The 23493-nt window shown below is 44.2% G+C and overlaps 1 protein-coding gene across 1 annotated transcript; it reads left to right on the top strand.

Annotated features, from left to right (window-relative positions):
• The first annotated feature begins 3726 nt into the window (after positions 1-3726).
• LOC147434874 (uncharacterized) lies at positions 3727-18102 on the top strand. The gene is made up of 4 exons (XM_086491271.1): positions 3727-3988; positions 4311-4897; positions 17576-17861; positions 17976-18102. The coding sequence occupies exons 1-4, from the start codon at positions 3785-3787 to the stop codon at positions 18039-18041; spliced, it is 1143 nt and encodes a 380-aa protein (XP_086347397.1). The 5' UTR covers positions 3727-3784; the 3' UTR covers positions 18042-18102.
• The last annotated feature ends 5391 nt before the right edge of the window (positions 18103-23493 follow it).

The raw sequence follows: 23493 nt of genomic DNA on the forward strand, positions 1-23493 counted from the left end.
TCTCTCTATGTAGGGCTTGCTGGCAATGGATTGAGAAGCATAACGAGGCCTGTGAGAAGGCGAGAAGGAGAAGGAGGTGTGTTGTACAGCTTGCATGCAGGCAGGGTTGCCAGAGCGACATAGGGCAGGGCATGGTGAAGGAGCAAAAAGCGGAATGATCTACGGAAGGATGAAAGTTTGAACAACTAAATGTTTGAAAAAAAATTAAGACGTGCAATTTTGGTTCATATGCTGGTTGGCTAGTGCAGGGTGTGAATTTTTCACGTGGCCTCTAGATAGTGTTTTACTTTCAGCAGCAAGGTAAGTGATGTAGGGAAGGAAATCTACGGATATCTTGAGCTAGTAGTATGTGATGCGGTTTAGATTAGTGTTTTGAAAAAGTGCACCTCAGCTTAGAGGGTTCCCCCTAACGGCGTTTTTAAAGGGCCCATATAAAGATTTATGCAGGCCTCATACCCTTTGTTTAAGAAAAAGCATCCGCATGCAAAAATGAAGGCGATGACCGCTACGATTTTGTTGTGGGGTATTTTTCAATCACCCCCTACATGGAGGTTCCGCATTTACAATCGCTAAAACCTAATTACCTAGTCATCCTCTTCATAGTATTCAAAAGCATTTTGTGTACTACAACAACCTCGCATGGAGTAGACTCCCTGCTCGTGGGGATATGGGGCGTGCAAACTAACTGCAACTGGGTCCTTTGAAATTCTCATGCCCTCTAAAGTAATGGGGCTATATGGGGGAGTCCTCTTAGCCTTGAGCCGATTGAGAAATCAAAACAGCTGGTTGAAGGGAAGGAAGAAGGAGAAAATCTACTTGGACAATTTTAGAAAATAGAGTAAAATTGCAAAAACTACCATTTTTTTGAAATTTTTTCTCTTTGACTTACCCTAAAGGGAATTTTGTATGTTTGTGAAATTGATTTTTCCAAAACATTGCTTCAAGCTCAAGAAAACATAAAACTTATAAACTTCTTTATCTAGCTTGTCCACAAATGACAAGGAAAGCTCTCTAATGCTAGGTACTCTTGACTACTAATATGATTATGTTTTGCTCATTGATGTTTAGGTCCTTGGTTAGGGTTGCTCATAGAGGGCTTTGATGATGACAATGATCTTCATGGTGATGAGAGCGAGAGCAGAGAGGACTTTGATGGCAATGATCTTCGTGGTGATGAGAGTGAGAGCACACACATTGGCTTAGGGTCATTGAATGAAGTAAATGCTCACATAGCTAGGCAAGAGGAAACCTTGAAATTGGCTCCAATTTTGGTTCCACGGGATTTGATTTTGATTGTGGGATTAGTTTTCAACAATGGAAAACCCGCTTGCACTATTCCAATTTTCTCTAAGTAATACGAATGTCTGAAGGGACTTGCTTGATTATTTTTTTGCTCGGAAATACTCGCTCGCCAATTTATAAAAGTCGTAGTTGGGGGAGCTCTAATAACCAAGTGACATCACTATAGTGTTGGAACCGAATCTTTCAAAGCAGCACCATAAATTACAGCAGGGAGACATAACTCGACGATTCCTTGAGCAACGTCTATGCTTTTTGAGGTGCTCTTGTGGAAGCACATAAAGTATTTGGTTTGCAAGGTTGTAAGTCTTAGTCTACCACGGAAGCAAAGTACGTTCCTACGCTGGATTCCAGCAAGGAAGTTATATGGCTTCCTCATATAGTGAGAGTTTTGAGAATCAATGCAAAAGTTGCAATTTTGCATTGCTATAGTCAGAGTGCTATCCCCCATCTAGCACGGAGTTTAGTGTTTCATGAAAAGACAAAGTACATTTATGTGAGGCATCACTTCATTCGTGAATTGCTTGAGGACAAACACATAAGGCTTATCAAGATTCACGTAGACGATATCCTAATGATCTACTAACCAAACATATATTCTCTTTGAAGTTTATACACTATCAAGTGCTTATGGGAATTGGGTAGAGATCTAGACTTCATATACATTGTATATATGTCCATCTCTTGCTTAAAGGTGTGTTGGCCTTTACGTGGGAGGTTGTTGGGTAAAGGGCCATTGTGACCAGGTGGGACATTTTCGATCGCCGAGTCATTATTTAAGCATGGGTAAGTACATGTAATGTAACCACAAAAGGGTACGAAGACAAAGTGTGTAGGTGAATGAGAAGGCTTTGCACGGTTTAAAGCGATCTCTTTCTACTTCGTTTGGGAAGATACATGCTTATTTGGTTGCACAAGGTTTTTTGCATAGTGTCCAACTGAGAGCACTTTGTATGTCGAGCATGCACATGATCTACTTCTAACCATTGTTCTCCATGTTGATGAGGACCTCATAAGAAGCACACCAATGATTTTACAATTGATTTGAATTCTTTTTCTCCAATAATAGACTGATGCATCATTATTTGGGCATGTGGTTTAAGCAAGTGCAATGTTTTGAAAATAAGAATTAATCAATAACATGTATTTTTAGCCCACTAAAGTATTATGCTGATGGGAAATAAGATTCATTGTGTCATTTATGCTTATTGGTAGATGATTAGATGAAGATTAAGATGACTCATGAGTTTGGGTGGTGTCCACGTTCACATTATGCAAAAAATTTAACTAGCTCGTACAATCTGAGTGTATGCAAACTTTGTCTAGTTCATGCAAATTCTATGTTTAATATTCCAATGTGGAAAGATTAAGAGAAAGAAAGATTCACAAAAAGGACAATGGATAAGGAAGGCCTTGAGTACACATTACATATCAAGGACTTCGTGTTTAGATACTTTCTTGAGTGGCGCATTCTCATTTCTAGTAGAAGGCCTTCACTTGTAGTCTTTTCGAGTCTCGATCGTAGTTGGCCATTCATCAACATTTGCTCCTTGGATACTCTGCCATTGAGCAACATCCATGATATTCTTGATCTTTAAGACGAGCTAGGGGAACCTTCTCTTTCTCTTGATACATTGCCATCTACGAGAGTAGTAAGGAGGGCAAGCCTATTTCTCTTCTTCCTGAGTTTAAAAAAGGCATGTACCAAAGGGAAGGTGGGTTTCTTAATAGGCTATTTGAGGACCTCTCATCATGATTGTGCGATAGGGGGAGGATTACATGTTGCCTTGGTGCTCTTCATGTTGGGACAATCCTTCATGGATGGCCACAAACATTAGGGATGTGCTTACAACAACTAATTGGAGGAAGTTGGTGCCATCATCCCTTTGGATAAGAATGGTTATATGCAGCTCCTTGGAAAGATCAAGATCCATTAGGACTTCGGGGACCCACCTTGGGCTGAACTCTCAATGAGGCTACCACCTAAAGAGACAAATTTGGGACATTCAGAACATTCATTGTTTAGCTCCGATAACCATGTCGCATGACTTGATAAGAGAGATGAAAATGTTATTGGTGAAGGGCTCAATTGAGTTTACCTCCATTCCTTTTGGTGATCACTACGTTCTTTGCCACAACTTGATAGTTTCAAGGGGTGCACATATCCTGGGGAGAAGAATTCGACCACATCCATTACTTCTTTAGTTGCTTTGTGCTTCTTAATAATAGAGGTCTACCATTGGGGGCCATTGTTTTTGTGTCGAGCACAAGCGATGTTCTATCATCTAGCTTCAAAGTAGGTTGTTAGAGTCTCTCAAATTTCGTTGGAGAGGGCCCACTTCCACACCAATCGAGCAACATCTCCATTGTAACTCTCCATGTGATAATAGCTTGCACCTTCCTCCCACACGCAAGACTGAAAGGGAGGGGCCATAGGCTAACTGAAGGAAAAACTTTCGTCTCTGGTCTCTCCCTGTTGTCCAGGATGTCTCAAGAAAGCGGTGACGCCCAACATGCATCTTCGCCCGGCCTGCCATCGCCCGGACAACAGCGTCAACAACTTCTTCCTCAACAGAGCGAGATTCCTACCCCGCTCGCGCTACCTTACGCACATCTCGATGCTGAACCATGTGCAGATGGAGATGCAAATGCCTCCTGCAGGGCAACCCGTTCCAGCTTCCCTTCTCAGGTCGTGCGTGTGCCCATGTAGTATACTCGTTTGTGTGTGGGTTGGTGCTCAAGTTCGTCTACCGGGTTTGCTTCAGTAATGACAAGATGTCTCTGCTGTGCGTTTTTCTCCACATTTTTCTTGTGGAGCATGCTTTCTGTATGTGTATGTCCCCGGACCTCTCCGTGCTGTAGAATACCTCTTCTTTGTGTCTGCGTCTTGATAATATGCACACTTTTCTATATGCTTGCCTGACAATGTGAGCATTATATTTGTTGATCCCCACTCACGTCAGAGACACAGAATCATCACAATTGATGGCTGAGTGGTCTGGATGTTTCAGGAACCAGTACAGAATGGTGAGTTGGTCCTTGATGCGACAAGGGGATCTGAAAGCCCAGCTTCTGCTGATAAGCATTATAAAGGCGCATGGAAAGATGAGTGGGTTGTCTCTTTAATTCATTTGAGAGGATCTTTGGATGACGAGTTTGTGAAGCCACTGAAATCAGGTTTAGATCTATGGACAAGGATATGCACAGGCATGTCAGAGGCTCATGCAGATTTTGACAAGAACAGTGAAAGCTGCCGGAAGAAGTGGCAACGAGTGTACAAAATGTTCAAAGACTCCAAAGCTGCAATGGGAATGAGTACTGAAGATAAGCAAATGCCCTCCAAATGGTTTGATTTAGTACAACAGTACATGCATCGGCATTTTGATGCTAATGGTAATGCTATTGGGGGTGACGAACCTATAATGTCAGAGGGGATTTCAAACACGGATACAGCTGTCAACAACAATTTTATTGCACATCATATTCGGCTTAATGCAAAACGTGCTCGAAGAGATCAAGCGATCAAGGAGACTTTGTCAAAGATGGTAGTCACTTGGAGGGAATCATTGGAAGTGTTAAAAGACTCGGAGGCTAAAAGGTTAGAAATTCTTCATAAGATGAGCACCTCAATGGCAGGACTTCTTGATACCCTAAAGAAGTAAAGAGTTAGATATTTATTCTTTTATTCTCTTTTGGCTGTATTTGAGTGTTCAGTTATCTTGTAAATATGGCTATTTTCAGCTTGCACACGCGCGCGCGTACACACACACACACACAGAGAGAGAGAGAGAGAGAGAGAGAGAGAGAGAGAGAGAGAGAGAGAGAGAGAGAGAGAGAGAGAGAGAGAGAGAGAGAGAGATCCTATTTATCGTCCTTTGAGAGACAAAGTTGACCGAAGGATGATTGCATTTCTCATTGGCCATTGGAATTTGGTGCACTTAAAAGAAAGTGAAAACTACGATTGGAAGGCTCTTATGACTCGTGAGTCGTAATAGCTGGGCTTTATAATGTGTGTGGTGTGATAGTGTGTAATGTGTAGTGAGAAGGACATGTATCTGGGCATGGTGGTGGGTCGTCGAATGCTCTAATGATATTCTTTCCTCTTGTAGACTGCCCACTCTCCATTCTTTCTTGCTTCCTTGACCTCAGTAATTCATTGGCATTGTTAAGCATTGTCAACTCTTTGAATCCACAACAATGCGCCTTGAAGTGACCTTCAGCTTTACGGTTTATTACACTGCGGCGTTGTGGCCCAAAACACCCGAGAGAGGTTGCTTGAAAAAACCTTGCATTGTGGGTGGGTTGAAGAGATAAAGCCCAGGTGGGCTGTGTTCGTTGTGCGGCGCATTGGGAGCGGCTCGCAGTGGGAGGGTTTTAACACAAAATTGCCTGATGTGAATGTCGTTACTCAGACCCATGTGGAGGTTCATGTTGCTAAATTAGCTAGCGTAAAGAAAAATGAGTTATTAGAAATAACTGGATCCATAAGTGAGGGTCTTTTGGATGCATCATCAGAAGGATGATAGAGCATCATAGACATCCTCCATTGAGACATCTGACTAGATATTACTAGTGCTTTATTCCATAGAAATGACAATGTATTGTGAACCCCTAGTGCCTCATTCCATAGTCTGAGTAGAGACCGGACTCAGAGAGAGTGCCATGCCGATTTCTTGAGTCAAAATGTCACAAAACGGGAGCGTACACGAGCACTTAGAAATGTGAAAAATAAAATACTTTGCAAATGTGAGAGAAGGGAGAAGATCGACACAGTATTGGGGACTAGAAGATGGGCTGGTCCCCCCCCCCCCGTCAAGAGTATTCTTTATTCAGGGAGAATTCGTATACAAGCACAAGAACCCGAGGAAACCCCTCCGTTCTGTAAGCTTATACCCGAAGGTCATTCTTTCCTGTAAAGGGCTTAGGCACCAGGCTGTACTTTCCCGTAAGGGACTTAGGCGCGAAGCCGTACTTTCCCGTAAGGGACTTAGGCGTGAAGCCGTACTTCTTGTGAGGGACTTTCCCGTAAGAAGGGAGATTCCTGCAAAACAAACGACACAAAGCAACAACTCGCAATGCGTATCGACAAATTATACCTGTGCCTCCTTGCTCGGAAAAGCGACCTCCGTACTCAGTCGTCACACGAACACTTGCAAATTTCCGTCGTCAGCACTTGCTCCAGAATCCTCAGCGCTGGGACTTCTGCTGCTCCTTGCGTTCTTCCAAAACTGTAACGCTTGCTGCCTTTTTATAGGCCCGTGCACCCGGCGGAAATAGGGCACAAAAGCAGAAGCTCTGGCGCTTCTAGAGAGAGGAGAGAGAGAGCTCGCTGTTTTCAGCCCATCCGTACAGCTTGCGTAGGTTTTTTCCGTAAGATTTTGGGGATGCTTTATTTTATTAATAAAAGGGACCGGTCACTTAAAAGTGGCCGGCCACTTTATAAAATAAAATGTGAACTTGTTTAAACTTTAAAACTCACTCAGTTAGTGAAAACAATGCTATACGAACACATTCCAGGCGTCCCCGGGTGCAGAACACGGCACAGATGCAATGCAGACATAGCTTCCTCGCGGGAAAGCATCTGCCCTCCCGCGAAAGTTCCTGCTAAAGCTTCTTTGAACCCATCTTTATTTTTGTGCTTGTGTTCTTACGTGTATTTTCTTCCTCAGTTCGGATTTCCTCCTTAGCCTACGAACTGCCCCCTTTCTGATGCACCCGTCACCCATCATGTGACGCATCAGGGGCATTCGTAACCCGACCCTTCCACCGAACTTACGGAAACTCCTTTGCGATGTTTACCGTCACCCATCAAATGACACATCAGAGTTGTCCGTTCTTGATGGCATTCCCTGTAGCTACAATCTTTTAACAGTTCTTAGTGTACACAAAAAAATATCCTAGAAAAAGAAATTAATCATTAAAAATTAGAAAATAGTCCAATTAGCAACATCCCTCTGGCTTCTAAACAGTTGACCTCAACTGTAGTGCTTGAATATATACCTCCAGTATCTCGGGATAAGCTACTAATTCCTCTTGCGTCATCCATTGAGCATCTAGATTCGAATAGTTCTTAAACTTAACGAAATACTTCCGTGTTATTTTTCCGGACTTGAGGGGCCGCTCCTGATGACTTACTATCTGCTCTAGTTGGAGTATTTCTTCTGTTTCCTCAACCTCAGGAGGTTCCTCAACACTAGGCTGACTCGGAGGCGGTCCCACATACGGCCGGAGTAAACTGACATGGAAAGCATTATGGATCCTCCAATTAGGCGGTAGCTCTAATCGGAAGGTGACATCATTCACTTGCTCAGTGATCTTAAACGGCCCATAATAACGGGTAGAAAGTTTTACCACCTTCCCCTTATGAGACGCTTGTTTCTTAAGTCTTGTCTTCTCAAACTTCAGTTAGACTAACTGTCCGACTGTTAAGTCTAGATTCCTCATGTGCTTGTCTGCAGCTTTCTTATGCTTTTCCTGAGAGCGTAGAATAGCTCTCCTAACTTGCCCGTAGGCTGTGTCCAAATCCCGGACAAATTCATCTGCTGCAAAGATCTTATCCTTAGTTAAAAGGATCGGTGGAAGCAAAGGCTTACCATAGAGAATGTCAAAAGGTGCTTTCCTTGTCGATGAGTGTATGGTATTGTTATACGCATACTCGACAACAGGCAAATATTTCTCCCAGTCAGATTGCCGGTCTGAAACATAAGATTTTAACACATCCAATACTGTGGAATTGGCTATCTCACTTTGCTCGTCCGTTTGAGGATGGTAGGCAGATGAAAAATTCAACTTCGTACCAAGATTGTCCATCAAGGCATGCCAAAAATTTCCTGTCATGCGAGGATCTCGATCGCTCACAATAGACTTAGGCATTCCATGATGCTTGAAGATCTGTGCCAGAAAGACCCTAGCCATATGATCTGCTTTGATCGTTTTCTTGACTGGTATAAAGTGTGCTTGCTTACTAAACCTGTCCACAATGGTCCAGATCGCGTCATTTCCAGTCTGAGTTCTAGGGAGGTCCATGATGAAGTCCATGGCAATACTTTCCCAAGGTTCATTAGGCACAGGCAATGGTTGTAGCAACCCAGGCGTCTTATGCCGATCATGCTTCACTGTTTGGCAAACCAAGCATTCCCTGACATACTTATCAATGTCTGCTTTAAGGCTAGGCCAAAAGAAATATCTTTTCATTGCTAAGGTCGTAGGGAGAATACCCCGATGACCCGCATAAGGCGAAGCGTGTGCTTCATCCATGATCTTCTTTCTTAATGGTTCCGCCACACATATGGCCTGATGGTGGTAGAGATAACCATCCCGAATGGAATAGGGAAACTCATTCTCTCCACGATGTAGCTTTCCCCAAACGGTGGGATCATTCGGATACAAATCCGGTAGTGCTTCTAATTCTTGGTGATACATCGAAGTGATAGCGTTCACCCTTGGCCGCCTAGACAATGCGTCCGCGACCACATTCTTACTCCTAGCCGTGTGAAGGATCTGGAAGTGAAACATAGACAAAAAGTTTGCCCATCTCATCTGCTTCTCAGATAGTTTCCTTTGCGTAAGAAAATACCGCAAACTCTGGTGATCAGTCTTGATCACAAAATCCGCTCCTAGAAGATAGTGCTTCCAGTTGGATAAGGCGTGAATCACAACCGTGAGTTCCTTTTCGTAGATTGATGCATGCAACTCTGCATCCTTAAGCCGTCTGCTTTCGTAGGCCACTGCATGGCCTTCTTGGTTTAACACTGCTCCGATGCAATCGCCTGAAGCATCGCAGTGAACCTCAAATGGTTTTCTTAAGTCAGACACTATCAAAATAGGTCCATGGCTTAGCAAGTACTTGAGCCGATCAAAAGCTCCTTGTTGTCTCGATCCCCATCTGAAAAGAATCTTCTTCTTTGTCAAGTCAGGAAGTGGTCCTGCTACATGGGCAAATCCTCGGACAAACCTTCGATAATACGGACATAATCCCAGGAAGCTACGTACATCATGTATCGTAGTGGGAATAGGCCAATCTTCTACCACTCGGATCTTGGCAGGATCCATACTCACTTGATTGTGAGAGACTATATGGCCGAGATAGTGTATCTCTGAGAGAAAGAACTCTCTCTTCTTTGCATTCACATGCAACTCATGCTTTCGCAATTCTTGAAACACTAGGTCCAAGTGCTTCCGATGTTCCTCTTCTGACTTAGAGAAGATGAGTATGTCATCAAAGAATACTCCCGTAAAAGCTCGGTACGGGCTGAAAATGCGGTCCATCATGCGATTGAAGTTTTGAACGTCGCAGGAGCCTTGGTCAAGCCGAAAGGCATTACCAAAAATTCATATAGTCCAAAGGTTGTGCGGAAAGCAGTCTTATGGACATCCTCAGGGGCGATCCGTATTTGATGATACCCACTCTTTAAGTCTATGCGACCAAAGACACTTGCACCTTGTAACTTATCAAGTATATCATCAATCCGGGGGATCAGAAAGCGATTCTTGACCGTGATCTTGTTTAAAGACCTATAGTCTATGCACATTCGAAACGTGCCATCTTTCTTCTGCACCAGTAGAACTGGAGAGCAGTAGGGTGAAGCACTTGGCTGTACTAACCCTTTCTCTAGAAGCTCGTTGACTTGCTTCAAAATTTCCTCTTGTTGAGCAAGACTCACCCAATAAGGGGGCTGATTGGGAGGCAAGCTACCCGATATGAGATCTATGCGGTGATCTTCCGGGCGTAGCGGAGGTAGTTCATCAGGGAGTGTTTCCGTGAAACAATCTTTAAAACTTTAAACTTGTTTAAACTTTAAAACTCACTCAGTTAGTGAAAACAATGCTACACGAACACATTCCAGGCGTCCCCGGGTGCAAAACACGGCACAGATGCAATGCAGACATAGTTTCCTCGCGGGAAAGCATCTGCCCTCCCGCGAAAGTTCTTGCTAAAGCTTCTTTGAACCCATCTTTATTCTTGTGCTTGCGTTCTTACACGTATTTTCTTACTCAGTTCGGATTTCCTCCTCAGTCTACGGAATGCCCCCTTTCTGATGCACCCGTCACCCATCATGTGACGCATCAGGGGCATTCGTAACCCGGCTCTTTCCACCGAACTTACGGAAACTCCTTTGCGATGTTTACCGTCACCCATCAAATGACACATCAGAGTTGTCCGTTCTTGATGGCATTTCTTGTAGCTACAATCTTTTAACAGTCCTTAGTGTACACAAAAAAATATCCTAGAAAAAGAAATTAATCATTAAAAATTAGAAAATAGTCCAATTAGCAACACAAAACTTTATCACAGCGATCCTTGTCAAGTGTGCTTGTGCCTTTGTGCTCTTGCTGTCTCTTGCATTTTCCTTTGGCTTCACATTCCCGAGCCAAACAAAGCATCTTAATCTCCCTTGAGAGAATTTCAGCTGCGCATAGACTACTATTTGGGTGCTGGCCCATCCACTTCCCATAGTCGATCGTTGGTGTTGGTCTTGGTTCTTCATTGAAGGCGAGGTTGTGCAGGAACAAGCCTGGAGTGTCTTCACAAAGCTGTCCAAAGGAGGCCCTTCTCTCACAAAGCTTTTCAAATCGCTGCCCAGGCTACATCTTGTCACAAACTCATGACGTGGCATGACCTCTTAATAAGTTGCTTCCAACTTATGGACATTTGCCGAGGGGCTTAAGGACACCTAGGCATTAAAATTAAGTGAAGAACCTGATGACGTGGCTGCTGTACAGACGGTCGTGATTTGCGTTGATTGTTGTACGGACGGTCGCAAATCACGTTGACTGTTGACAAGGCAGATCCGTATGGAATTTCCGCTTTTGGCGCTGCTGTTTTTACTGGCAACTGTTGGGATTAAGTTGCTTTTGAGTTTACATGCTTTTGGGGCTCTGCTTTTGGCATCCCTTGTAATGTTTATAAGTGACCCAAGGGTCTCACTTCTCAAAGCATCTGGACGCAAAGTATGAGAGCGAGCACCCGCCGGACTTGTACTTTGCTCAAAGATTAATATAAAAGAAATACCGAAAGGGACGCCAGTCTTTGGGGCCAATCTCTCTTGGCATACTACGCCGGGTTGTGTTCTCTTGAATTGTGAAGTCTTTTGAAGTGAATTTCTTTCGTGTCGCGACAAAATCTAGACTTGGGGTGTCCAAGTTTGTTATAGTGGTATCAAAGCACGATCGATTTCTCTTCTACCGGAAAATCCGATCCTTCTTCTCACGATACCTACGGATTCCGAAAAGAATCAATTGACCTCTTCTGCAACCGTTGAGGTGGGAGGAGGCAATACGGAAAATTCAAGCGACTTAGCAAAAGATGAGTACGGGCCACCCCGGCCCACATAGTATGAACTTTTGGAGATGCAACGTTGACAGCAGGTTGACGAGTGCACAAAGCAGATGCTTCAGTGTGCTAAGGTTTCCAATTTGCAAACTTTTTGACCCAGCAGTAGATGGCTGAAGTGCATGTTCAGTGGCAAAAAGCCACTGAGCCACCAATCAAACCGGCAATCAAGAAACCTCCTACTCCAAGGATGTTTACAGAAGAAGAACTTCAACATGTGATCCATACTCAAATTAGTCAGCTTCTTGACATGAAGAAGCCATCGAAGAAGCAATTAAAGAAGCGCACGAAGGGTACTGACTACCCAGGTTACTTGGGCCATCGATCCTCTTTTGCATCTGCACGAAAACAGAAGAAGCGTGTGCGTTTTGAAGGACTACCCAGTTCTTCTTCCAAAAGTTCTTCTAGCTCTTCCTCTTCCGGGAGCGAGGACGACAGAAAGGGCAAGAAGCGAAGCAAGAAGCAAAGCTTTGGAAAGAACAAGAAAAAGGCAAAGAAGATCAGATTCCGACCAATTTCTGATAGTTTTACGGAGGAGTCATCCTCTGACAGTTTAGATTTCGACGACCACATGTTTTATGCAAAGAAGAAACACTTTTACAGAGCCAACCAATATGATTTCTTCGAAGATAAGAGCAAGAAGACAAAGGATTTAAAGAGGGTGGACAATCAATAAAATTTGAATCCTTTTCTGGATTTCGAGGGCTTTGGCTTTCATTCAGCAGTTTGGCATAGCCTTCTCCGGAGGGCATTACTCAGAGCACTCCAAGATCAGGAGGGGAGCATTGTTTTTAAAGGGAAACGCTCGAACTTGGTGGTCCACTCTTCTTCTGAGCAAGGTGGAATCCGTACGTACGTACCTAACGATTTCGTACCGTACAGCCGTACGGTACAGTACGTACCGTACGGTACAATACAACATGATTTTTTTTTTTTTTTGGGGCGTTTTCTCCACGGACCAAGTGCGCTAGGGGCGCTTTCAGATTGGGTTAATAGGGTGAAGGGGAGAGAGCCTTAGGCTTTTTTAATCGACCAGGATTACAAAAGACTCTTTGTTGTGTTACAGAGAAGTGCACAAATACCTGTAGAGAAGTGCACAAAGACCTGCAGAGCCGAGCTACGCGCGTGAAAAGGTACTGCTTCTGCCACCATGCACTCTGTACTCTTCTCACACTCCGTACTCCTCACGTGTGTGCACTCTTTTGCATTTGCAATGTGCAGAATTCATTATGCCGCATAAAACCAACCTCGACTGGTCGCTCCACACCAATGTGTTGAGCATCATCACGACCACTTCTCAGCAAGGTTCCGACACACGCTTATGGCAATGCGAGTATTGTGGGGACCAGTACACCAACACTTTTACGCGAGTCAAAAAGCACTTGACGGGCATCGGGTGCACTGATCAGATTGGTGCATGTGAGAAAATACCACCACCTTTGAGAGAGCAGCTGATTGAAGAGTATTTTCTTGTTGGTGCTCCTTGTTTGTGTTGCTAAATGGACTATTTTCTCATTTTCTTATTTTCTCGAGTAATTTCTTTTTATTGAAATTAGGATATTTAAAGATGTGCACTTGAACCGTAAGGTTAGGAACTGTAGATCTACTGGAATTATTAAAAGCCATCAGGAACGGAAAACTCTGATGCGTCATATGATGGGTGACATTAAGCATCGCGAATGGGTTTTACCGTTAGTTCGGTGGGAGAGACCGGGAAATGAATATTCATGATGCGTCACGTGATGGGGTGACGGGAGCATTGGAAAGGGAATATCTCGTTGGTCTGGCAGGAAACCCGAGCTGGAAAGAGGAATACGCGTAAAGACGCAAGCACAAGAATAAAGATGGGTTCTGAGAAGCTTTTCTCAAAAAGCGGAATATTTTAACGAGTTTTCCGGGAAGAGCAGACGCTTTCCCGCGAGGAATCTATGTTTGCATTGCATTCGTGCATGTGGTTGCATCCAGGATGCCTGGGAAGTGTTGTGAAAGGCATTGTTTTTAACTTATAAGGTTTTATTGAGTTTTTGGGCAGGCTCAGACCAATTTTAAAATATGCCGGCCACCCACTTAATAAGTGGGCAACCACTTAGAAAATAAAGCAACAAAACTAGCCAGCGAATTCTCTTCCTATTTCGGGTAGAACAGTGCAAAAAAAAGAAAAGAAAAAGAAAACGGCCGCGATCTCTACGCGAGCAACTATTCGTGCCGTGGCCAAGGAGCTATAAAAGCACCACATGCCCTCACTGAAAGAAGGTTACCAACGTCAGCAAGAGAAGACTCTACCGCGAGATAACGCAAGAGATCGCGAGACTACGAAGCACGGAAGTCGCTTTCCCGCGCAAGAGCGACAGGTATCTATTGTGGATTCGCCATACGAATTGTTGTTGCGTGTTTGTGTGTGTGTGTTTGCAGGTACTTCATCGCTAAGGAGAAGCGAGAAGGCTTCGGCCTACGCTTGGGAATTCCGGGAACGGAATTCGGAAATTGTTTGCGGAGTCTCGACTGCGAGTACAGACGGAAAAAGGATTGAGAGCTCGTCTCTCGGATTTCCCTTACGGGAAGAAGCACATGCTTCACCATATGCAGGTCATCGGGGAATACTGCCTACGACCTTAGCATTGGAAATATATTTCTTTTGGCCAAGCCTTAAAGTAGACATTGATCAATATGTCAGGGAATGCTTGGTTTGCCAAAAAGTAAAGTATGATCGGCATAAGATGTTAGGGTTACTCCAACCTTTACCTGTGCCTGATCAACCCTGGGAGAGTATTGCCATGGATTTTATTATGGATCTCCCAAAGACTCAAACTGGAAATGATACGATTTGGACTATCGTGGATAGATTTAGCAAGCAAGCTCACTTTATTCCAGTTAAGAAAACAATCAAAGCAGACCATATGGCTAGAATTTTTCTAGCACAGATCTTTAAGCATCATGGGCTGCCCAAGTCTATTGTGAGTGATCGAGATCCTCGCATGACAGGCAACTTTTGGCGTGCCTTGTTTGATAACCTTGGCACAAAGTCGAATTTTTCATCTGCATATCATCCTCAAACGGATGGGCATAGTGAGATCGCTAATTCCACAGTATTGGATATGCTAAAATCTTATGTGTCAGAAAGACAATCTGACTCGGAGAAGTATTTGTCCCTTGTTGAGTACGCGTATAACAATACCGTGCATTCGTCTACGGGGAAAGCACCTTTTGAGATTCTCTATGGTAAGCCTTTGCTTCCACCGATCCTTGTCACTAAGGATAAGATTTTCGCAGCAAATGAGTTTGTCCGGGATTTGGACACGGCCTACGGGCAAGTTAAGAGAGCAATTTTGCGCTCTCAGGAAAAACATAAGAAAGCTGCGGACAAGCACAGAAGGAATTTGGACCTAATAGTCGGTTAATTAGTCTTACTCAAGTTTGAGAAGGCAAGACTAAAGAAACAAGCGACTCATAAAGGGAAAGTGGTAAAACTTTCCAATCGCTATTATGGGCCGTTTAAGATAATTGACCAAGTGAACGATGTGACATTTCGATTAGACTTACCATCTAATTGGAAGATCCACAATGCTTTCCGTGTTAGTTTACTCCGGCCATATGTGGGACCGCCTCCAAGTTAGCCTATTGCTGAGGAACCTCCTGAGGTTGAGGAAACAGAAGAAATACTCCAACCGGAACAGACCATTCATCATCAGGAGCGGCCACTTAAGTCCGGGAAGATTACACGGAAGTATTTGGTAAAGTTTAAGAATTATTCTACTCTAGATGCTCAGTGGATGACCGAGCAGGAATTAGCACCCTATCCCGAGATTCTGGAAGGATATGTACAAGCACTACAGTTGAGGACAACTGTTTAGCAGCTAGAGGGATGTTGCTAAATGGACTATTTTCTTATTTTCTCGAGTAATTTCTTTCTATTGAAATTAGGATATTTAAAGATGTGCACTTGAACCGTAAGGTTAGGAACTGTAGATCTACTGGAATTATTAAAAGCCATCAGGAACGGAAAACTCTGATGCGTCATATGATGGGTGACATTAAGCATCGCGAAAGGGTTTTACTGTTAGTTCGGTGGGAGAGACTGGGAAACGAATATTCGTGATGCGTCGGTGATGGGGTGATGGGAGCATTGGAAAGGGAATATCTCGTTGGTTTGGCAGGAAACCCGAGCTGGAAAGAGGAATACGCGTAAAGACGCAAGCACAAGAATAAAAAAGGGTTCTGAGAAGCTTTTCTTAAAAAGCGGAATATTTTAACGAGTTTTCCGGGAAGAGTAGACGCTTTTCCGCGAGGAATCTATGTTTGCATTGCATTCGTGCATGTGGTTGCATCCAAGGACGCCTGGGAAGTGTTGTGAAAGGCATTGTTTTTAACTTATAAGGTTTTATTGAGTTTTTGGGTAGGTTCAGACCAATTTTAAAATATGCCGGCCGTCCACTTAATAAGTGGGGAGCCACTTAGAAAATAAAGCAACAAAACCAGCCAGCGAATTGTCTCTCCCTATTTCGGGTAGAACAACACAAAAAAGAAAAAAAGAAAAAAAAAAGGCCGCTATCTCTACGCGAGCAGCTATTCGTGCCGTGGCCAAGGATCTATAAAAGCACCACATGCCCTCACTGAAAGAAGGTTACCAACGTCAGCAAGAGAAGACTCTACCGCGAGATAACGCAAGAGATCGCGAGACTACGAAGCACGGACGTCGTTTTTCCCGTGCAAGAGCGACATGTATCTATTGTGGATTCGCCATACGAATTGTTGTCGCGTGTTTGTGTGTGTGTTTGCATGTACTTCATCGTGAAGGAGAAGCGAGAAGGCTTCGGCCTACGCTCGGGAATTCCGTTCCCGGAATTCGGAGGGCTGGGTCAAAGAGCGTCAGAGGATGGCAGAGATGGAGATATGTCGCACTCTTATTGAGTGCAACATATCTTTCAATGTTTTGCGCACAGATCAATGGAAAAGAATGGTAAAAGCCATTGCACAGGTTGGGCCTACTGAGACATGGACAGGTCTTGATTACACCTAGATGCGCACCACTATGTTAGATGAACAGAAGGCCTTAATTGACAAGGCACTTACGCCTGTGAAAGCTGGATGGAAGGAGTTTGGATGCACCATTATCTCAGATGGTTGGACAGACATACGCAGACGACACATAATCAATATCCTAGCGTCTTCTGCTTTGGGCACCTATTTCTTGCGTGCTGTGGATGTAGGGAAAGCAGGGGAAAAGATCACGGCTGAGTTTATATTTGGTCACATCAAAACAGCATAGAGGAGGTTGGCAAGGAGAATGTTGTGCAGGTGGTGACAGATAATGCAGCTAATTGCAAGGCAATGGGATTTATGGTCGAGCAACAGTTTCCTTGCATAGTGTGGACTCCATGTGCTGCACATTGTTTGGATTTGCTCATGGAGGATATTTGCAAATTTTCATGGGTGCAGCCCATAGTTGCAAATGTAGTCAAGGTCACCACATTCTTTCGCAAGAAATATCAGGCTCTTGCTATCTTCCGCAGCCATAGCACTTTGGATATGGTGCGACCTTCAAAAACTAGGTTTGCCTACATTTACTTGGTTTTACAGAGGCTCTACAAACTTAGAGATCCACTACTCCAGACAGTGGTGGATCCAAAATGGCGAGACATGTCAAGATCGCAAGATGAATCTACAAAATACTTGCAGAGATGGATCCTTGATGAGAGCTTTTGGCAGGAAGTGCACGCTCTTTCAATGGCACTCAAGCCAGTCTATGTCCTCCTTCGCTTGATGGATATGGAGGGATCGACCTTGGGACTAGTCTATCATCTGTTTATGCAGATGAAAGACCACGTTTTCAAATGCTCTGTTGACTATTGATCGGTAAGGGGTTCCTCATGTTCTAATCGTTATCTGTTTTAATCATCAAGTCTAAGTTCTAACTTGTATTGACAAGTTGTTTTGATATTTCAGCGCGATGGCTGCCATTCTTCATCCTCTCTACAGGTCGCCAGAGCTATGGAGTGATACCTTGCTCAACACAAAACAATCAGAGTATGTTGGGCGCATGTTTTCAGAGGATGATCAGCTTGGGATAGACAAGGAACTCACCAACTACATGAATGGCATCGGCGCTTCTTTCACGAGAGCAGTTTCTTTGAGGAAGGAAGCCACAAAGTATCCTTTGACGTGGTGGCACTCGTATGGGAGAGTTGGTCTTCCCAACCTCTCACGCATTGCTCTTCGTATCCTTTCTCAGGTTAGGAAACTCCCATCCATGATTCCATTGTATATACTACTTTTAACTTCTTCATCTTTATATTACGTTTCACGTGTGCATTGATGATTGCGCTCTTGCTTGAGCACTGAGCAGGATTGCTCGACTGGAGCATGTGAGCGCAATTGGAGTGCTTACTCTCTCATACACACGAAGATTTGAAATCGCCTTAGCACTTCTCAATTGGAGAAGTTGGTGTATTGCAGAGCCAACATGAGGCTCGTGCGGCTTTACCATTCTTTGGGGCAACCCAAACAGGTAAATTATCTTGATGTTGGCCACTTTAAACTCAACCTGTAAGCATATGCCATAAATAAGTCATTTAAACTTTATTTTACTCTTCAACAGGTGGATGCGACAGAGTTGAAAATGGTAGATGATCCTAGATCAGAGGAGGTCGACCGACAGATCAGAGACGAGCAGGAGCAGATTCTAAGAGAGCTGCATAGAGAGCTTGAGAGCGTGGATTGTCGTGTGACTAGATCACGTGCACGAGCTCTTAGCCTTCCTGTACGCACGGTGTGAGGAGATCCAGACACTGTGAGACGAGAGAGTATTTGCAGGGGGAAGCTTCCTATTCGCTCCAATCGCAGGCGAGCGAATGAAGCTGTCTGGCTCATCCATGCAGAGATTGCTGATATGCCTGAGGAGGCTTGCGGTGCAGAGGTGCTTGTACCAAAGTTGACATATGCTGAGCCTGACCCTGAGTTTGATGAGGAGGGCAATGTCCTTTATGATGGGGGCTTGCTCTCTATCGACGATTCATCTTCCGCATGACTTTTGAGGCTGCACGTCTTAGTGCACACTGCATGGTTTGGAGGACAGGTTGCAACAGACTTTTATTGTTATTATGGCATTGTAGTATTTCAAAGTACTTTGTTTTGGATCTTGATTCAGTTTGTATGGTATATGCCGACTTCTGGCTGATGCCATAGACCAATTTTTGTAGTTGTTATTTGGTTTTATGATTTATGGTCATTGGTTTTCTCATTGAATATGTTCATTTTAAGCATTGCATTGTTAATTTGTTAATGAGGCTGAATTTTGAAAGGTCTGTGAACTTAAATTTAGTGTAATTTTCTTTTTTTACAAATGGCACGTACCTATTATGTACCTAAAGGTTGGTTTAGTACGGAAGTACGTTCCGTACGTACCTAAACCGTACCGTACACTACGTACCTTTCCACCTTGCTTCTGAGGAAAGAAGCCCCGATCAAGTGGTTGAAGTTCAAACGGCTCTTTATTTCTTCTTGGTTGACCCAGGAGTACGAACGAGATGTGAGAACCGCTTGGAACCATCTTTGGATGACCAAGGGTGACACTTTGGACGCATATTGCAAAAGGTCTTGGGATTCTTTTCTACCCGCCTCTTCGTTTAAGAAGGTCACTTTTAAAGAACAGATTGAGCAGTTTTGCTGCGGACTCCCTACAAAGATCCGAGATTAATGCCTTGAATAAAAGTCTGAGTCTATACAACAACTAGAGGGACATGCGAAACGGGGATTCTCGATACATTCGGGGAATTCGACCTACCTCATTGATGAAATTCCGGCTCAGAGGACTAGACAGACCTCGACCAATGAAAAAAGAAGGAAAAAGAATCCCCAGAAAAAAAAGATGCACGACCCTGATTGACTACTGAAGAGAGAGAGAGAACTATCTCAAAGAGGGGAAAAGTGTTGGTTGCGGGGAAGAGGGACACATCTCCGCAAGGTGCCCCAAAAAGGCACAATGAGCACAGACTGAAGACTAGCCAGAGAGTTCTAGAGCAGTGGAGGAATGTGGCAGAAAAGGCAAGATGAAAGCGGGACTGGTTCCGGATTGCATGGGAACCGACCCAAGCCAGATGGATGAAAGTACAGAACTTTGCCGCGCATGGGGCAAAGTGAAAGATCAAGAAGCCCTTATCTTTTTTTATGGAGGAGCCAAGGCCAACTTCATTTCACCTGAATTGGTGGCCCGACTCGAGATTACGCCCGACAGGATGGGACCACCAGTTGAGTTAGTTCTAGCGGCGCCCGCACGGGATGTAGCCATTACACCTGTCACTGTCAAACTTTGTTTGCATTGTTAGGGGTATTTAGGGCACGAGGACTTTTACATCATGCCTTTGGAAGAGTGTGACGTCCTCCTAGGAATCCCTTGGTACCATAAGAACAACGTCGTCGTCAACTATCAGGCCAAAAAAGCGACTTTGATAAATGAGAAGGATAGAAGAATTGTACTTGATGTAAAATTGAAGGGCGAGTCCGTTCCTATTGTATCGGCTTTGGCCATTTCAAAATTAATGAAATCCAGTCTCTTTGTTTACTTGATCTATTTGAAAGAATTGAATGATGAACAACGAACGAACATGTCTGAATTGGACAAAGAACGACAAGAATTTCTGCACATAGAAGGCCTTCCAAGCGAGTTACCCCCATCTCGTCCTGAGGACCATACTATTGATCTGATTCGTGGAACTGCACCACCGAACTGGCCACCTTATTGTGTTAGCCGAGCCTAGAATGAAGAAATCATGAACCAAATGAAAGACCTTAAGGGTCTCATCCAGTTTAGTACTTCACCCTACTGTTCTCAGGTTTCATTGGTACTAAAGAAAGACGGATCTTGGAGGATGTGAATTGATTATAGAGCTCTCAATAAAATCACTATCAAGAACAGATTCCCGATTCCCCGGATTGATGATATTCTTGACAGACTTCAGGGATCCTCTTGTTTCAGCATGATTGATTTGAAAAGCGGATATCATCAAATCAGGATCGCTCCGGGAGATGTTTGCAAGACAGCCTTTCGGACAAGCTTTGGTTTTGGAATTTTTGGTGATGCCTTTTAAACTTTCCAACGCTCCAGCAACTTTCAACCAAATGGATAGGATTTTCCGAGAGCATCAATCTTTTGTGGCCACTTTCTTTGATGATATTACAGTTTTCTCCAAGGATGAAGCAGAGCATTGACACCATTTGGTTTTTATGAGAAAGAGCTATTGGCAGTGATCCATGCTCTTACTCAGTGGCGACGTTATCTACTCGGAGCTGATTTCACTGTCTTTACTTGTAAGGTTCAGCGGAAGTGAATGTTGAACTTTGCTCAGGATGAGTGCTCCGAACTGTGCTCAAGGTTCCTTTTACTTACGGAAGGGAGAGCCTTCCGTTCCTTTAGTGAGAGAGTGCAATGGACTCAAACAAAGTGGTGAATACTGTGAATGAAGGTGTTGAGACTGAGAGATAGAAAGAAAAGAATACGACACCAGAATGTTGTCAAAAACCCTCCTCCGAAGGCGCCACTCTCTACGGCGAGAGCGCGGTCTATGCTATTGATTGCACAATTTGGTACAAGATGCTGATGCAAATCTGAGTGATGCTATGTCGATGGCGACGATGCGACGACGACACGTTGAAAACGCAGATGCTAAAATCTGCGTTTTTCGGGCTGAATCTGCAAACTACGCTGGATTTGACCGTGTGGCGAGGATCTGTTGCGGGAAGGTGAGATCTGTGAGGTTTGGGACTTCTTCTGCGGGTTCCAACTGCTGAAAACTGAAAACGCTGGTCTATGGGCTGATTCTGTCGCGAAGATCTGCAAAAACGCTGAGGGTGTCACGTTGATGCAAAAACGCTACGGCTGATTTGCTCTACTGTGGAATCTGCTAACGCTGGGGCTGATGTGCTGTGTCTTGTGATCGCCGAGGCTGATCTGCCATACAAAAACGCCAAGGCTGTCATGTGGATGCAAAACGCTAGCCTTGCTGCTATGTTGCAAAAACGCTAGGCCTTGCTGTGGTGGTGGTGGTGGGGGGGGGGGGTTCCTGCTGAGAAGGTGCGTGTTGAACCGAAGCTCCTGCTGCCTCTTCTACCAGAAAGTGCTAGCGCTGGGTTTTTGTAAGGTGCAGCGGAATGATTGTTTGCGCTTTGCTCAAGATGAGTGCTCCGAACTGTGCTCAAGGTTCCTTTTATTCTTATGGAAGTTAGAGCCTTCCGTTCTTGATGAGAAAGTGCTATGATCACAAACAAAGTGAATGGACACTGTGCGTGCAAGTGTATGAGACTGAGAGATAGAGAGAGAGAAGAGAGATACGACGCCAGAGACGTTGTAAAACCCTCCTCCGAAGGCCCCACTTTCGTCGGCGAGAGTGGTCTACTTATTGATTGCACAAGTGGTACAATGACGATGCAAAGGACTGATGCAACTTGGGACTATGCCGGTGATGACGACGGGGATGACGACGAGACTTAAGGGCTGAAATCTGCGGTCTTCTATCTGTTGTCCATAAAAACGCTATGGCTGAAAATCTGGGACTGATTCGGTTGCTGAAAATGACTGTTTTGGCTGCGTTTTTCGAGGCTGAAAATGAGGTTCTTCTGCAAATCTATTGGGCTGAATCTGTTGCTATCCATGAGGTTGAAAACACTGAACATCCTGCTGCAATAGATGGCTGAAAACGCTGGGCTGCTTGTAGCATTAGTAAAAACGCTAGGGCTGTTGGGATGTTGGCGATGAGAGAACTGAAAACGCCAGGGTAGGGAAGGTGCTAGCGATATCCAAAACGCTAGGGCTGAGTGTGGCGATGAGGGAAATCCAAAAACGCCAAGGGGTACTGAGGGTATTGCGGGTTCTTGCTGAGAAGATGCCTGTTGAGCGGGGAGCTCTTGCTGCCTCTTCTGCCATTTAGTGCTAACTTGGAGCTTAGCAAAATTGCCCTACCTACTTTTGTTGGGAAGTCATTTAAAAATAATAAGTGAAAAATGTCAAAAATAGGGAAAATAGGCTAAATCACTGGAAAATTCCCCTAACTGATTCTGATGGATTCTGATGGGAATGTTTATGATCATGCTGTGTGCAACCGGAGGATATGCATCTATGCTAAGTGACTGGGCATGCACGGTCTACTAATAGACTCACTAAAGTGCCAGATCACTTCTAATCTAGACTGACTGGAGTGACTGAACCCTGATCATGCTGTAGCTTGTCCACGGACACATAGGGTTGGATGTGTCACGTGACATCCCCTCCTTTTCAAAGTGAGGTACTGATACCGAACTGTATGGCGTCGAGGGAGATCGCCAATAGCATCCGGAATCCTGGAAGGGGCTCTTTGCCGGCCCACTCTGATGTGTGGGTCGTGCGGTACTTGAACTTCATAAAGGTCTGCAACGCTTGCTTCTTTGGGCCGCGCCGAAAGCGACACAAAAGTCTTCTGAGGCTCCTTCGATGCTTCAACTTCGTCGAGAGTCCTGCTTCTTTCTTCTTCAAGAATCTCCATGGCTGAAAATTCCTGAAACCATTTCCAACACAAAACCATGAACATACCCATTCCATGTAAAGTGACTGGAAAAAATCTTGTCTTCCTCAAAGACTGTGCATGCAATGTAGATGAAAAGAAAGACGGAGTGACAAACCGTTCATCAAACACATGCAAACAATGAGATCGAATCTTTTTTGTTTGATCGAAAGCAATCAACTGCGGCAAATCACAATGGAAATGCGCATGCTTGGTGCTCATACTTTCATGTGCTCGTTCGAAAACTGTGTCATGCCAAGGAAGAGACATGGAATGTGACTTCCTGACATACATACTTTTCAGCTTTTCATGAAAAATCCGCATACATTCGTG

This window comes from Adiantum capillus-veneris, chromosome 19 (assembly GCF_014529385.1).
Source record: "Adiantum capillus-veneris isolate H3 chromosome 19, ASM1452938v2, whole genome shotgun sequence".
Classification (NCBI taxonomy): Eukaryota; Viridiplantae; Streptophyta; class Polypodiopsida; order Polypodiales; family Pteridaceae; genus Adiantum; species Adiantum capillus-veneris.

What these genes read in the sequence shown, in the direction of transcription:
- LOC147434874 (XM_086491271.1), top strand. Translation starts at nt 3,785, where the DNA reads ATGTCTCAAGAAAGCGGTGACGCCCAACATGCATCTTCGCCCGGCCTG. An exon ending in GTTCCAGCTTCCCTTCTCAG is followed by an intron (nt 3,989 to 4,310) that starts GTCGTGCGTGTG and finishes TGGATGTTTCAG; the next exon opens with GAACCAGTACAGAATGGTGA. An exon ending in CTCTTCGTATCCTTTCTCAG is followed by an intron (nt 17,862 to 17,975) that starts GTTAGGAAACTC and finishes AGCACTGAGCAG; the next exon opens with GATTGCTCGACTGGAGCATG.